The sequence below is a fragment of the Lichenostomus cassidix genome, chromosome 6 (genome assembly GCF_008360975.1).
Source record: "Lichenostomus cassidix isolate B80296 chromosome 6, HeHo_3.0, whole genome shotgun sequence".
Lineage (NCBI taxonomy): Eukaryota > Metazoa > Chordata > Aves > Passeriformes > Meliphagidae > Lichenostomus > Lichenostomus cassidix.
The window spans coordinates 30,489,391-30,503,533 of NC_139487.1; the positions used below are offsets into that span (position 1 = coordinate 30,489,391).

Below are 14,143 nucleotides of genomic sequence, written 5' to 3' on the forward strand. Positions count from 1 at the left end.
ACTTCACAAAACACCCCCAAAGCCATGCAGGCCTCGTGAGAATGCATGTTCTGAATTTCCACTGACTGCCACTACATTGAATTAGAAGGGAGCTGAGGATTTATTTGAACAAGCAGTTGGTTTTCCGAAGTTTCTGGATGCACACAGGACAAGTTGTCACCCTCGTTCCTTGGAGCAGGGTTAAGATCTACAGTCATGCCTTTGGGATTATCAATGAAGTTAAATTTGGGGTTTCATTTTTAGAACTTAAAAGTTTTGCACCAGGATTATTATTTGTACTTCCCACTGTTGACATGAGTGACACAGCAAAAAAAGGTAAAGAAAACAACATGAATATTCTACAGCAGGAGGCATGAAGAGCAAGAACCAAACTTGTTTCCAGCATTTGCTTTATTATAACCTACACTGGTCACAGAACTGCTTGTGGAAACAAACAGGTAAGGAAAAGAAACTTTGTTTATGTACAGCCTGAGTGAAAACAAGTATTGGCTTCAGAAAATATACACTCAATTAGTTGACTGTAGGTTCCAGAGGTTCAAAGGTGGTCTTTAAAGTATCATTTGAATAGCCAGCACAAGTATCCTGCAGAAATAAATGTTTTGTATCTCACCGCAGCACCAAAGGCTTCATTTCTGATTAGGTTATAAATCATATCAAATGTAGTAATAGGTGAGACATAGACAGGGAGAGGTTGGCATAGCCAGAGATAGCTATGTAAAGATGGAGAGAGACAGAGCTAGGCAAAGAGAGAGCAAGGGAGAGACAGAGCTGGACAGACAGGTGCAGATAGTGATGGACAGAGCTGGACAGGGATAGACAGGGACAGGCAGGAGTAGCGAGAGAGCCACATCTACACAGGGAGAGAGGGAGATTTCCTGACAGATTTTGACAGGTAGAGATAGATATTGACAGGTTTTGACAGTTGCAAAGACATTTTTGATACATACTGACAGGGACACATTTTGACAGATTCTGACAGATTCTGTTAGATTCTGACAGATTCTGACAGATTTTGAAAGATTCTGTTAGAATTTGACACATTTTGAAAGATTCTGCTAGAATTTGACACATTTTGAAAGATTCTGCTAGAATTTGACACATTTTGAAAGATTCTGCTAGAATTTGACACATTTTGAAAGATTCTGCTAGAATTTGACACATTTTGAAAGATTCTGCTAGAATTTGACACATTTTGACAGATTGTTAGATTTTGACAGAGTCTGTTAGATTTTGACAGATTCTGACAGATTCTGACAGATCCTGTTAGGTTTTGACAGATTCTGTTAGATTCTGACAGATTCTGTAGGAATTTGACACATTTTGACAGATTTTGACACATTCTGAGAGATTCTGTTAGAATTTGACAGATTCTGACAGATTCTGTTAGATTTTGAAAGATTCTGACAGATTCTGTTAGATTTTGAAAGATTCTGACAGATTCTGTTAGATTTTGAAAGATTCTGACAGATTCTGTTAGAATTTGACAGATTCTGACAGATTCTGACAAACTCTGACAGAGTCTCTTAGATTTTGCCAGAATCTGACAACCTGTTGGAATCTGTCATTCTTAAAAATCTTTTTGATTTTGAGAGATACAGAAAGAGAGTTATATGTGAGTGACAGGTAGAGATAGATTTGGTCACCTGTTGAGAGGTAAAGACAGATATAGATGATACAGAGAGGTAGCCAGAGCTATGGACAGCCAGTGACATGTAGGGATTGATTTTGATAGGTGTAGATGGACAGAGACAAGTATAGAGAAGTACAGACTAGCAGAGATAGGAATGGACAGGTACAGAGAAACAGTGATAGATATGTAAGTCGAGCTATGTATACATATAAGGAGGTATAGATGGATAGAGACAGTTACAGAAAGGTATTCCCAAGTATGGACAGGTTTAGATGGATAGAGATAGAAAGGATACAGACAGGTATAGATCACTATTGGCAGATAGAAGTATAGCTAAGTCCTGTACAGATATAGGTAAGTGTTGACAGCTATAGACAGGCATAGGTAAGTACAGTTCGATAGAGATGCATAGAGAGAACTATAAACAGATATAGCTATAGATGGGCAGAGATAGAAATGTACAAATAAATATAGACAGCTGTAGATAGGTGTATATAGCTACAGACAGATGGAGAGGGGTACAGAGATAGGGAGAGGCAGATATATAGATAGAAAGGTAACCTGAGATAGGTGTAGATGGATGAAGCTACAGAGTGAGGGAGAGATGCAGATAACAGAGACAGCTATAGCTAGAGATACATACAGCCAGAGAGAGATGGGTACAGAGGTTGGGATACACAGGGATAGCTGTACATGGACACAGAGAGTCACTGACAGAGCCACAGCTAGGGGGAGAGACAGCTACAGAGAGAACAGAATTCCAGACTAGGTGAAGTTCTCTTAAATAGAGTGCTAAGTGTGTAAAGGGTAGGAAGATGCCTGGTGGGAAGGGTTTCTTACCTTGTTTTGGTGCCATTTAGCAGATTTGTATCTTGAAATCATAATCCTGTGTGCTCCAGCTAGTAACACATCACAGAGCATGGGAACGTGAAGCCATTTTATGGATGGCTGTGGTCAGGCCAAGTTCATAAAAGTTCCATAAAATTACAAACAATGTCTTTGCCATGGCTCATGATACTTGTAATGGAGGAAATAGCTCTTAAATAATAGCAAAATCAAGAAACTCACTCAGGAATGAAGTCACTTCGCTCTTCATTTTATTTCTTCCTGTACACCTCTAGAATGCCCTGCAGCATTTCTTTCTGACCTGCAACTCCACCCCTGGAGTGTCTTCACTGTTTTCACACACACACACGAGCAAATTCCACATGGCTAAGTCAGTGCACCACCATTGTCAAATGGGTGACAATTCTTAAAACCAAACTACTTCAGAGTAACAATGATAACACAAAAAGTGTTTTGAGAATTTAAAAAAAAAGGGGATTGCTATTCCTTTAAAGCTGTAAGTTGTACACTCCATTGTTATAGATTCTCTCTGTTGAGCGGGTGTGGAAAAGGAAGAGAGAAAAGAGGAGGGGGGCGGAAGTGAAGGGAAGGGAAGAGAAGGGAAAAGAGAAGAGGAGGGGAGGGGAGAAGAGGAGAGGAGAGAGAGAAGAGGGAAGGGGAGGCAGAGAGGAAAAACATCAAGATTTGGAGTGACACTGGACCAGGCTGCAAGCACACAGAAAAGCCCAATGCAAATGTGACATGTAGTCTAACAGAGTAATTGATGTCAATTTTCTACTTACTGCGGACATGATGAGCTCTCCACCAAGATTCTGGATTTCTGCTTTAACCTGGCTGCAGATCTTGAGCTGATGGGAGTAGAGCTTGACTTGTTCTAGGTAAGCCAGTAAATCCTGCTTGCACGACTGGTCCGGGCACTGAAAAGAACAATTAAGAAAGCATTTCAGTAACTGCTGACTCAAAATGATGTCTCAGGAATCACATTAGAACTGTAGAGCATTCCAGTTGCACACTACTGGAGTCTTGCTTTTCACTGCAGCTGGATCAGGCTGCAAAGGTCATTCCTCCTGGGAAGCTGTTCAATGCAATAGCTGGAAGCTCAGATTAAGCCTAAAATTACCTATACGCACTTTGTATTTAACAGTGCTGTGTTTGCCTTAGCAGTATTTCTAAATACATCCTGTAATGTGTGGAGTACTTACTTTTCCTTCAAGTCCTAAGAGGTTATAATAGATAGTTAAGAAAATACCTTGATCAACACTGATGAGGGGAATATAAACACAGATTTTGTGGGCAATGTAAACAAATAGATGCAGAAACATGTTAACATTTATGTATTATGCTTTGTGTTGTAATATGATCTATAGGGTTTTTTGTTCCATCCAGAGTTGATGCAATTTAATCTGCAGATCTTCTCTAGCAGTGGGAACAGCAAAATAATATCTTAGAGAAAACTCACTGATTTCAGTATTTTTAACAACACAGATTTAATTTTTAAGACTAAAAATAGCATCTTTCTAACCTAATTTTTGTGAACTCCCAAAATATGTGGAGTACTTGGAGCACAGTGTTGCTCTGTGGGTACCAGGCTAGACAGCAAAGGCTGGGTATGAATTTGTTGTAAGGCTGATTTTCATTGCTCTGGCAGAATAAAGGGATCTAAAGGCGAATGGTGAGCCTCTGTTGTATTCCCACAGCTGTAAAGAGGTGTGAGAAACAAGCAGTAGATCCCTGTAGGTTATGAGAGATGTGGGTGTTGTACTTACATGGTAAATACAACAGGAAACTCTGCTCAGCTTTGCATATTTGAAAAAAGCAAAGATAGATCCCCACCAGCTGCACACTGTCAACAATCATCTATGGTTTTGTTGCAACTTCTAGTCTTACAGACTTGTGGTCAATGGATTTAAATCCAACACCTGCCAGGAGTCAGAAAAAGCACCAATTCCACTTAATTCCAAACACAGTTCAGTTCCTGGCTTAGTTGAAGGAACAATATGTGTTCAAAGGGGCTGGTGTGACAATTCTGTTCTCCATGCCTATGCAGTAATATTTGGTTAAGCAAGTTCATGCTTTAGACTTAGCAAAAGGTGAGAGTAAATCAGGAAGGTCAGAGTGTACAATTTTTAATTAATTAACACAACTGAGTACCAGTCCTTACCTCATGTTCTGCTACACCCATTATTGTTTCCTGTATTTGGGCACAGTTTAGAACAAAACCAGAAGACTCTCTTGACACCTTCTCTTTGTGCGGTATTTTCAAAATTGTCCTAAAACATGTCTTTGCTTCTTCCTTGCTAAGCACTGCTTTAAGGATTGCCCAAGTCAGTATTTATGGTAACACAAGTCAAGGACCTTTCAGGGTTCTCCCCTCTGCCAGTGAGTGGTGCACAAGCAGCTGGGGACAGCATGGCCAGGACAGGTGACCCAAAGCAGCCAAAGGCTGTTCCTTACCCATTCCAGAGTGTCATGACCAGTATGGACACTGAGGGGGGCTTACCTGGAAGGTGTCCATGGCTGCTCAGGGACAGGCTGGGAATCAATTAGCATGTGCTGAGGAGCTGTGTTGGGCATCACTTCTTTTTCTTGGGTTTCAGTCCTCTCCTTCTCTTTCAGTGTCAATATTACTACTACTACTATTATATTTTAAATTATTAAACATTTTATGGCAGCCCGTGAGGTTTCCTTTTTTTCCCAGTTACAGGAGTGGGTGACCCCTGCAGCTGCATCGTACTCAGTTGCCAGCTGGTGTCAAACCAGGACAACAGCTTTTTATACAACTATTTCTATACTAACAGATACCTTAATATATATATAACATATATATATAAAAAACAGGTATGAATATATAGATTTTTAAAATATGTATACATATACATGTTGATCTATACTGTATGTTTAAAATGTTGCATTTGTAGCTGAAGGGAGCTCACAAACATTCACACATCTGTACAAATGCACGTGTAGGTCAGTGTATGTACACATCCCTTTCAGTGTGTATAGGAACAGACCCACTGATAGCAATGGAGAAGAGAATCCACACGGAGATGCAGACAGGATCTGTGGATCCAGAGCCTCCCCAGAAGTGGGGAACAGGAGGACAATCAAGCAGGCAGCTCTCAGTGTCCTGTGCAGGTGTTGAGGTGCCTTTGGGAGCTGTGGCTGTGGGTGGCTGAGCAGGGCCAAGCTCCCTGCAGTGCTGTGAGTGACCCACCTGGTCGGCGATGAGCCGCGCCAGCACGTCCATCCGCGAGCCTGACTCCGAGATCAGCTTGGCTGCATTGATCACATCCGACGTGTGCTTCAGTGGGCCTCTCCCCCTGCAGAGCAAACACAAACTGACAATAAATCATGCCATGCAAATCAGATGCTGAACAATTCAATTAAAGCAACTAATCCATACACAAGTGACAATAATTAAATACCCCAACTGTTTTTTTTCATGTCCCACAAATTTGTATTGTTTAACGTCACCTGTATGCAGAAGTACAACAATGATGTCACACAGTCTCTTCACACTGAAGGCACAATCCGTGCCAAATCCTGATTTTAAATTTCTTGGGCAATTTGCTTTGCCCAGGGTTATATGACATTCCCTTCCATGAATTTTCTAGTAATGTGTTAAAAGGAAGTTCAGCACAGTAGTGTATCCTGAGTCTCATTATGGATATCTGGTCAGAAAAATACTGGGGTTGGTTTGGTTGGGTTTTTTAAAATATAATTTGCACAGAAATGTAGGACCAGGGCTGCAAATCATCTTACACATGCCACTCAGAACACAGATATGCCATATCTGAAAAATACTTCCCCCACAGTTTCAGATTTTCAAATTGTCACATTCCTGTGAACAGTCTGCTAAAAAGTCAGCCTCTTTTTGTATGCTCCCCTCCCAATCCCAGAAAGCTGCTTTAATTACAGGAAAATCTTTCTAGGAACTAAGAAGAAAAATGTGAATACTTAAGGCAGGAAGTATGACTGCCATTCTCTTAAGGTTTGCTTGAGCCTCAGTCTCTTCAGCACTGAAACACTTCAGCTAAACTAAAATCAACACTTAATTGTACTTCATGCATGTATGAAGTGAGCAATGCTGCTGCACTCAGCTTTGCCTTCCACCATTGACAGCAATGCTTCTAGCTTTACTATGCATTTAATTCCCAAAAGCACTGTATCAATTCACAAGTTCTGCACTGGACAAAGGAAGTGGACAAGGTAAAAAAAAAATCCTGTAACTTTTTGTTCAAATTAGAAGACCCTTTTTCTCAAAACCAGTATGGTTTCATGTATAAAGACAACTTATATTCCAGTGAAAAAGTCATTTAGCATAAAAACATCATAGTATGGCCCTGTACAAACACTGCAGTCAGGAAATGACAGTGGTGACAACACTACATGGCAGATAATGTTTAATCTCTTCTTGATTAATCATACTGCTTAGCAAAGAAATATTACTCCTTGGGTGAAAAGCATAATTTACTAATTACAATTCCTTATTGTCAGCTGTGGAAGCCCACATTTGGAACAACCTAGAACCTACCTATTTTACGTCACTTTTCTGCAGAAAGGCATGTTCTTGTTATGGCAAACCTACTTGGCAGATTGATCAGTTTAGTAATAGTGTCTGTGGGGAATGAATTTGCAAATTAAATCCCCTGGATCTAGAATTAAGTACTTGAACCCTCACCCACATCCTTCATTTACCTTTCCTGGTATTTTCTGTGCAGTGTGAAATCTTGAGGAATGCCTCAGCCTTGTGTTAAAAAGTACTGAAATCCCAGCACATTAAGGTACACGTACAAAGAAAGCTCCTTTACTACACAACCAAGAACTATCTGTGCTCTTTTTTTACCTTCATGTAAAATCCAGAGCCTCTGACATAAAGCACAGGCTTAGCTGCCTTGGGGTATGGCATTAAAGGGCCATTAGTCCCAGTTCATGATGTTGGGAAATTATGAGTACTTTGAAAAGAATACCCAAGTAAGTACATCAGATCTGCTGAATCTCTGGCCAAATGGAAGAAACAGAGAGAAAAACCAAAAAGCTCAAAACAGGATGCTAGTTGAACTGCAAACATTAATTTGGACACAAGTGCTGAGACAGTGTCTCTCAGTATTTCTGTACAAAGCCAGGGGGGTATTTCAGTGGGTCAGTCTGAACAGCAGTCCCTGAGGTGCTCTGAAAACAGCAGGTGTCACACCAAGGTAGCTCACACAAGTAATACCCTAAACAAAGCTTTCCTGCTGCTTTCCTTGTTTTGGTAAGACTGCAGCTGCAGGTCTGGGCAGGTTTCCATGAAGGAAGCTTGGACTCAACAGAAAGCTGTGCAAAAGGGATGATTGTATATGCCATAAACAAGGAGAGACACAAGGTTTACAGCCTTCTGTGTTACAGCAATCTGGAAGTTTGGAGTGGGGCAAAGGAGGAGTCAAGCAGGAGAGGCTGTGGGACACACAGAGAGCCCTGTGGAGCTCCAGGGCTGCAGTGGGTGAGGAGTTGGTTCAGAGCTCACCTGCTGCAAGAGCAGCCGCGGGAGCTGCTGAGCTTGGATGCTGTGGCAGCTCTGCCAGTGCATGAGAGCAGACCCGAGGGTGGGGTCGTTTCCATCCCCTGGTGAGGGCTCTTCAGTCCTATGATTTTAGTGTTTGAAATGTAACAAACAAGTTTCATGGGGTTTGGGGAGTAACTGTGAGTTTCAATGCATGGTGCCTTCTAATGGTACCGGTGCAGCTGTGCACTTTATGAATTCCCACTTTTCCTGATTTAGCACCAAATCAGCAGATTCAGAATGCCACTAACTCAGATTAACTCCCTGAATCCAGATGTTAGAGACACAAAAAGACTATTAAATCATCTAGGTTGTTTTCCCCAGCCACTGCACAGCTTCCTACCAGTTTTATATGCACTTGCATTTTTTTCTGGCAAGTTTGAAGTATGAAAAAGCACTTTGCTTGAAAGGCTGTTACTATCCACCTCACTCTGGAACACTTTTCCAGATATTTCACTTAAGTCTCTCTGTGTATCATTGTAACAGCATCCCTTTCCTCCTACAGACATGGTACCTGACCCTCCACCACATGCTGAAGCATCCCAAATTATGGTGGATAAGGCAGACCTGCATGCACACAGCTGTTAAAGAAACAAATATAAAAAACCCTTTCCACCAAGTACCATCTTGGGGTCAACAACAACAAAAAAAAATTCTCCTTTATGGAGTTTTCCACCTTTTCCCCTGAAGAAATTCTAATTTCTCTGCTACGGAAAGGATGTAATTTTTTAAAAATTTGTTTTCAAGTTAGCTTTTATCTTACTATTTTTTCCCCTGCTTCCAGTCTCTAATGTTTAAGACCAAAGTTCATCTCACACATTCAGTTACTGAAGTTCTTCCCCTGTGATTTTACTGAGTTCATAGCTTACGGTACATTCTGCATTCATTGCATGGAAGATCTAACACATCTATTTTCCTCACACTTCACCATTTCCAAGCATAAAGCCTTACTGAGTAAGGCTAAGAGTAAGCTGATAACACATTCAAGGCTATGAGAAACATAGAGAAGACACAAAGTATTATATTTACAAGCAATTATATCTCCCCAAGGTAGTGATGGATTGTTACAAGAACTCAAATCACCTGCTCTATCCAACAAGAAAACTGGGAATAGGCCATAAATAATATAGAGAGACGACCAGCTAAGTCTAACAAGAAGGAAAATGGATTATGTACAAAGAAAGTGCTTTGGAGTATCCCCACAAAGGTGTAGGAGAAAAAAAAGCCAAAACCTTCACCTCAATGTTTCTTGAAAGGTACAATCATAGGAGGAAAGAAGATGGACTGTGTTAATTAGTACAACACCAAGGATTTGGGGTAATTGTGAAAGAGAGCCTGAAGCCTCTCAACCTTGTCATTCTTGCTCCAAGCCAGGGCAAACCAAGAGCAACTCCATCCCTGTCTGCCTAAACTCAACCACAGCGATTAGCAGACATTTGTATGGGGCATTATCTTCTGTTTTCCTTCACACAGGAATTTCACTCAAAAAAGCAGTGATACTCATGATTCTTACACTAATGGAAACTTCCCCTTGAAGTCCAAGAAGTCTTTGCCATCACCTTTTCCATGAATAGAAAGTCTGTCTGCAGGCAAAGCTGGTGGCTTCCCCCTACACACTGCACTCCCCTCAGCCAACACTCTGTGCTTCCCCTGCAGCAGGAGCACCCCCAGGGAGCTGCAGGGAGCAGGGGCTGAGCAATTGCCACCTCACTCACCCCAGCACACACATTTCCCAGCACTCCACGGCAGGAGCTCAGAGCTTCACCAGCAGCTCCAAGCCACAATCCCAGTGGTCAGTCACACTCCAGTCCTGAGCTCCAGGCTCTGACCATTGCCATCGAGCCTGGCTTGGAGCTCAGCAGGTCCTGACAGCTCTCACTCCACCTGCAAGTTTTCCAGGGACACTGCAGAGGAGGCACAACTACACACCTGCCCTAACCCAGCAGTGCACCTCTTTCTTGCTGTTCCAACCTGAGCTCAGCAAAGGATCAGGTCTGGCAATCCTGCCAAAGCCAGGCCAATGTCCACCTAAGCAGTCCCACTCTGGAGCATCTGTTAGGGCTGGAGGAGGCTGAGTGCTGGCAAAGGCTCCTTGGTGCTGGGAGTGCACATTTCCTGAGGTGAGGAAGGTCAGAGCTCCCACCCAGGTGACAAACACATTAGTTCAGACACACGTTTGTCCTGAGAAAAGTGTGTTACTTCTACTGCTGTGCAGTTGTATAAAGCACAGCCATTACCTTACTCACAGAAGGATACTCCTATAAATAATAATTACCTTTTATAGACTGTTGTGGTTAGTTAATTCAGTTGTCACCACATTCCAAGGTACCATTTCTACCTCTTGCAGTTCTTTCCCCAAACATACCAAATGTTTCTCTGTTCTTCTGCCTCCCACTGCTGCTCTGCAAAACACTTTAGTACTGGCATGGTAGGAAATCTGGATTCCAGTCACACATTCTGAGCTCTACTCCATGAGCTATTTCTGAAGTTTGCTTTTTCTTTTATTAACCCAGTGATTGTGTGCAGTCCTGGGAGCAGGGGTGAGGAAGCAGGATTCACACCTCGCTCGTTACATATGCTCTAAAGTTACTGATTGAACCATTTTTGCCTGTCCATCACTTTGCCTGCCCCTCCCAGCCAAATGTGCACAGTTTTAGATGAAATCTGTGAAGGGCTTGGTGTTCAAGGATGAAAAATTATTTTTAGAATCACAGCTATAAACAAAAATCCCTTTTCTTACACCTGGCTGCACATCTCTATCAGTTCTCTGCACACCTACACAAACAGGAGGCAGCAGAACTCAGGAAATCCACGTGGGGAAAAGGTCATTGGAGATTGTACAGATGGATCCCAGAGCTGACCTCTGCCAGTTTGTTACAGCTGTAGACACAAGAGCAAAAAAAATTTTCATTTCACACGTTTTCTGTCCCTGTCTGGGTTTACAGGTTTGGAAATTAGGAGAAAAGAACTCTTAATACTGGCAAAACTAATTAACTGAATAAGGGCAACCCCCCACTCATCATTTACAGCTGCAATGGCTGAAGCAGGTCTATTTCTTAACAAAATAAATATAATACAAATGAAAGTATGGCCAGATGAGAAAAGGGCAGTGGGAAAAAACCATTAAAAGGCATGAAGTAAACAATCATAGACTCATTGTAATAAACAGTATTTTGTAGGCAAGAAATACGTTTTGCGAGTAAAGGAATTTAAAACTTACAAAATTATCTGGATTCTGTGGATCAGGAATGGGACACTGAAGTTCCAGGCAATGTGAGCACACCATCTATGTATCTCTATCTGTATCTATGTATCTGTCTGTTCTGTAATTCTGGGAGTGAAAATGGGTTTAGTACAGGAGTTTCTCTTCACTCTTCCTTTCTGCCCTCCTGCCCTGGTAGTACATGAGGTCTGCATCTCCCTCCAAGAGGAATAAGGGAGAGGAGGTCCAAAAGCTTTGTACAGGCTTTGTACAGCAGGAGTGCAGTGACACACACAAACCCAAGCTGAGTGTTTCATAAAGGAGTGTTACACAGGCTGTTCTGGGCCAGACTGGTTTTACCTGGGTTGGTACCTTTCTGACTGCACAAGCCAGCCCCTGACCCAGGTGCCCTCCAACACCTCTGGGCAGCACTGCTGCCCCGTTTGTCTGTCAGTTCCAAATGGAGTCTGCAGAGGGCAAATAAATCCTATCAATTTATAATCAAACAAACAAGAAGCATGCAGAATTCAACAGAGATGAGTAACAGCCCACACGATTTTTCAAGCATAAATACTGTCAGACCAATGGAAAATAAGCTTTTATGGCTTCTGGAAAGATTAGAAGCTGTAAATACCATGTATCTTCAGGCAGGGTTTTGAAACCATCTCCTGTTGCATTTTCATGAACTGCCTAAACAATACACAGAAAATAGATAAAGTCATTTCCAAGGGGATGCCAAACTTGGAAAAGCCCACTCCAAGATGAACTGGTTATCAAAGGGCTGCTGTCATAGCAGAGGGCAAAAGAGAAGGAACCTGATTTCTCTGGGACCTGCCTTGGTGTCTGAGCTGCTCAGTTCTTTATTCATGACTTGAATGAAGGGAAAAAAGAGAATGCTCAATGAACTTACGTTTGATACTGATGTGGAAGAAGGAAATAAGATAAGAGGCCAGATTTGGAATTAAGAATTACCTGAGAAAAACAGGAAGAAAAGTAGATGCAATGAAAAAAAAGGATATGTGCCCTCAGGTAGGAAAATCAAACACAGAGATACACCACAAGGGGAGTCAGTCCCTACACAGCAGGACAGGGAGAAGTACAGAGTTTTAGTGGATCACAAATCCATCAGGAATCATCACTAGCATGCTGCAGAAGAAAAGGTAATGGGAAAGTGGCAAACACAGAGAAGCAATAAACACTTCTGCTCTTTTTCACAGTAATAAGGTCTCTGTAGGAGAATTCCTGGAAAGACATAAGACTTCATTTAGAAAAGAGAAGACTGAGTGCCAACAGAATGGATTAGGTTTGGTTTTGCTTCCTAAGCTTCAGCTTATTGCAGTGGAATAAGCACTCAGGCTGCTCCTGTTCAGCAGCAGTGGCTGGTGCTGTGCACAGGGAAGCTGTGGCACTCCAGGAACACAGCCCAGCCCCAGTGACATCCCAGCCAGTGCCACACATGGCACATCCTGGCCTGCAGGTCTGTCCTGTCAACCTGGCCACCCACTTCCTGGGAGCTATACTTCCATACTTACCCCTCCTCCCCACCTTTTTTTTGGCTAAAGAAATACTGAGGGCCAGTGCAAAAATCCATGGGATTAGTTAAAGGCTTTATACCAGTGTGGCAGTGAAATGGGCACTGAAAATAACTGTTACCTACAGCAATTCTTTTACATCAACACAACTTTGTATCAGTCCTATGATTCCTTCTTTTTCTGCTCTACTATCTAGATACTCACTGTTGAGCTCACATTGGTAGTTTTCTTATCTGGGTCATCCTTCTCTCCCCAAGTCCCCCATGCTTTACCAGCTCTAGAAAATAAAGCCAAGCTATTATGTAGAAGGCTTTGCTCTACAAGGGACCCAGTCATTTCTTTTTGTTGTTCTTACTGTATTGTGCCACCCAAGATACATCAAAATACATCAACGAAAAATTCTCAGCACTTCATACAATACAGAAGCAGATTATTCTAACATCTTCAGTGACTACCAATTTCATTTCTGATAGCCATGTCCAAATTCCCTCAATTTCACTAAAACCACAATCATTTGTGGTCTCTGAGGAAAACCCAAGTCCTGTGATAATCTGACAAAGCTCCTGGAAGAGTCTGTGGTGCATCTGTTGCTCATCTCCAGTGCCACAGCCGTGCAGCAGGGATCTGTGGGCCACCACTGGGACGTGGAGCACCATGGTCCTGCCTCCCCATCCACCCCAGCTGCTTCCAAGGACATGGTCCCTGCCTGTCCATCTGCTAAAGCCCTCAGGTCCATCCATGACAGAGTCTGCTCCTGACCTCTCCATGCTTTTCCCAAAGCAGGCCATCTCACACTTGTGAAAGACAGCAGGACTGCACCACAACTGACACAACGCCCTTCATCTGTAGTGCCGCTTGGACAATATATTTGAGGATACAGTAACACAGAAGGAACCTATTCCTAGTGAGCCCTGAGTTTTCTTCCTCTCTGCTTGGAGAAATGAAGTAGCAATACAGCTATTTAAACATGACAAGGACAAAACAGGTGCATTTCTAAGCTCCCACACTCTTATTTTGTCAGCTGAATAAACTTCGTTGGAGAAATCCAAGTGCTGAGAACTTGGCTGCAGGGTCAAAGGTGAGCACTGCAAAACAACTGTCACTGAAGTACTTCTGGTACCCACTTTTAAAAAGCATGAAAACAGAACGGAATTCCTGTTTCAGAATGCACTCCCATATAGCAGAGCACTGCTGATCATTACACCTGTCAGCTAAAAAATCCTGATCCAATTCAGAGGGAAAAATGCTGGCATTACTTGAGCAGTTACTGATAATAATGTTACCTATCAAAGATGCTTCACAATTTGGAACTACATCTTAAAATAGTATGGAAGAGAACACGAAGCAGCAGTCAGGTGGGAACAGAGGAAGGTGTGTCATGAGCAGAGCTC

The 14,143-nt window shown here is 42.3% G+C and overlaps 1 protein-coding gene and 1 long non-coding RNA gene across 9 annotated transcripts in view; one reads left to right on the forward strand and one right to left on the reverse strand.

Moving 5' to 3' along the window:
* The window catches only part of CTNNA3 (catenin alpha 3), a 411,474-nt gene that overhangs the window by 13,061 nt on the left and 384,270 nt on the right, over positions 1-14,143 (reverse strand). For 7 of the 8 annotated variants that reach the window (XM_085064278.1, XM_085064275.1, XM_085064277.1 and 4 more), the window contains 2 exons: positions 5,691-5,796; positions 3,259-3,393 (listed from right to left, as the gene is read on the reverse strand). In XM_085064278.1, coding sequence (XP_084920404.1) covers positions 3,259-3,393; positions 5,691-5,796 — 241 coding nt within the window. Of the gene's footprint in view, positions 1-2,844; positions 3,004-3,258; positions 3,394-5,690; positions 5,797-14,143 lie in introns of those variants that run through there. The other variant, XM_085064281.1, reaches the window with a different exon arrangement.
* LOC146435581 (uncharacterized) lies at positions 1,517-3,026 on the forward strand. Its single transcript, XR_014853025.1, has 2 exons — positions 1,517-1,984; positions 2,015-3,026. It is a non-coding gene; the product is annotated as an uncharacterized LOC146435581 (long non-coding RNA).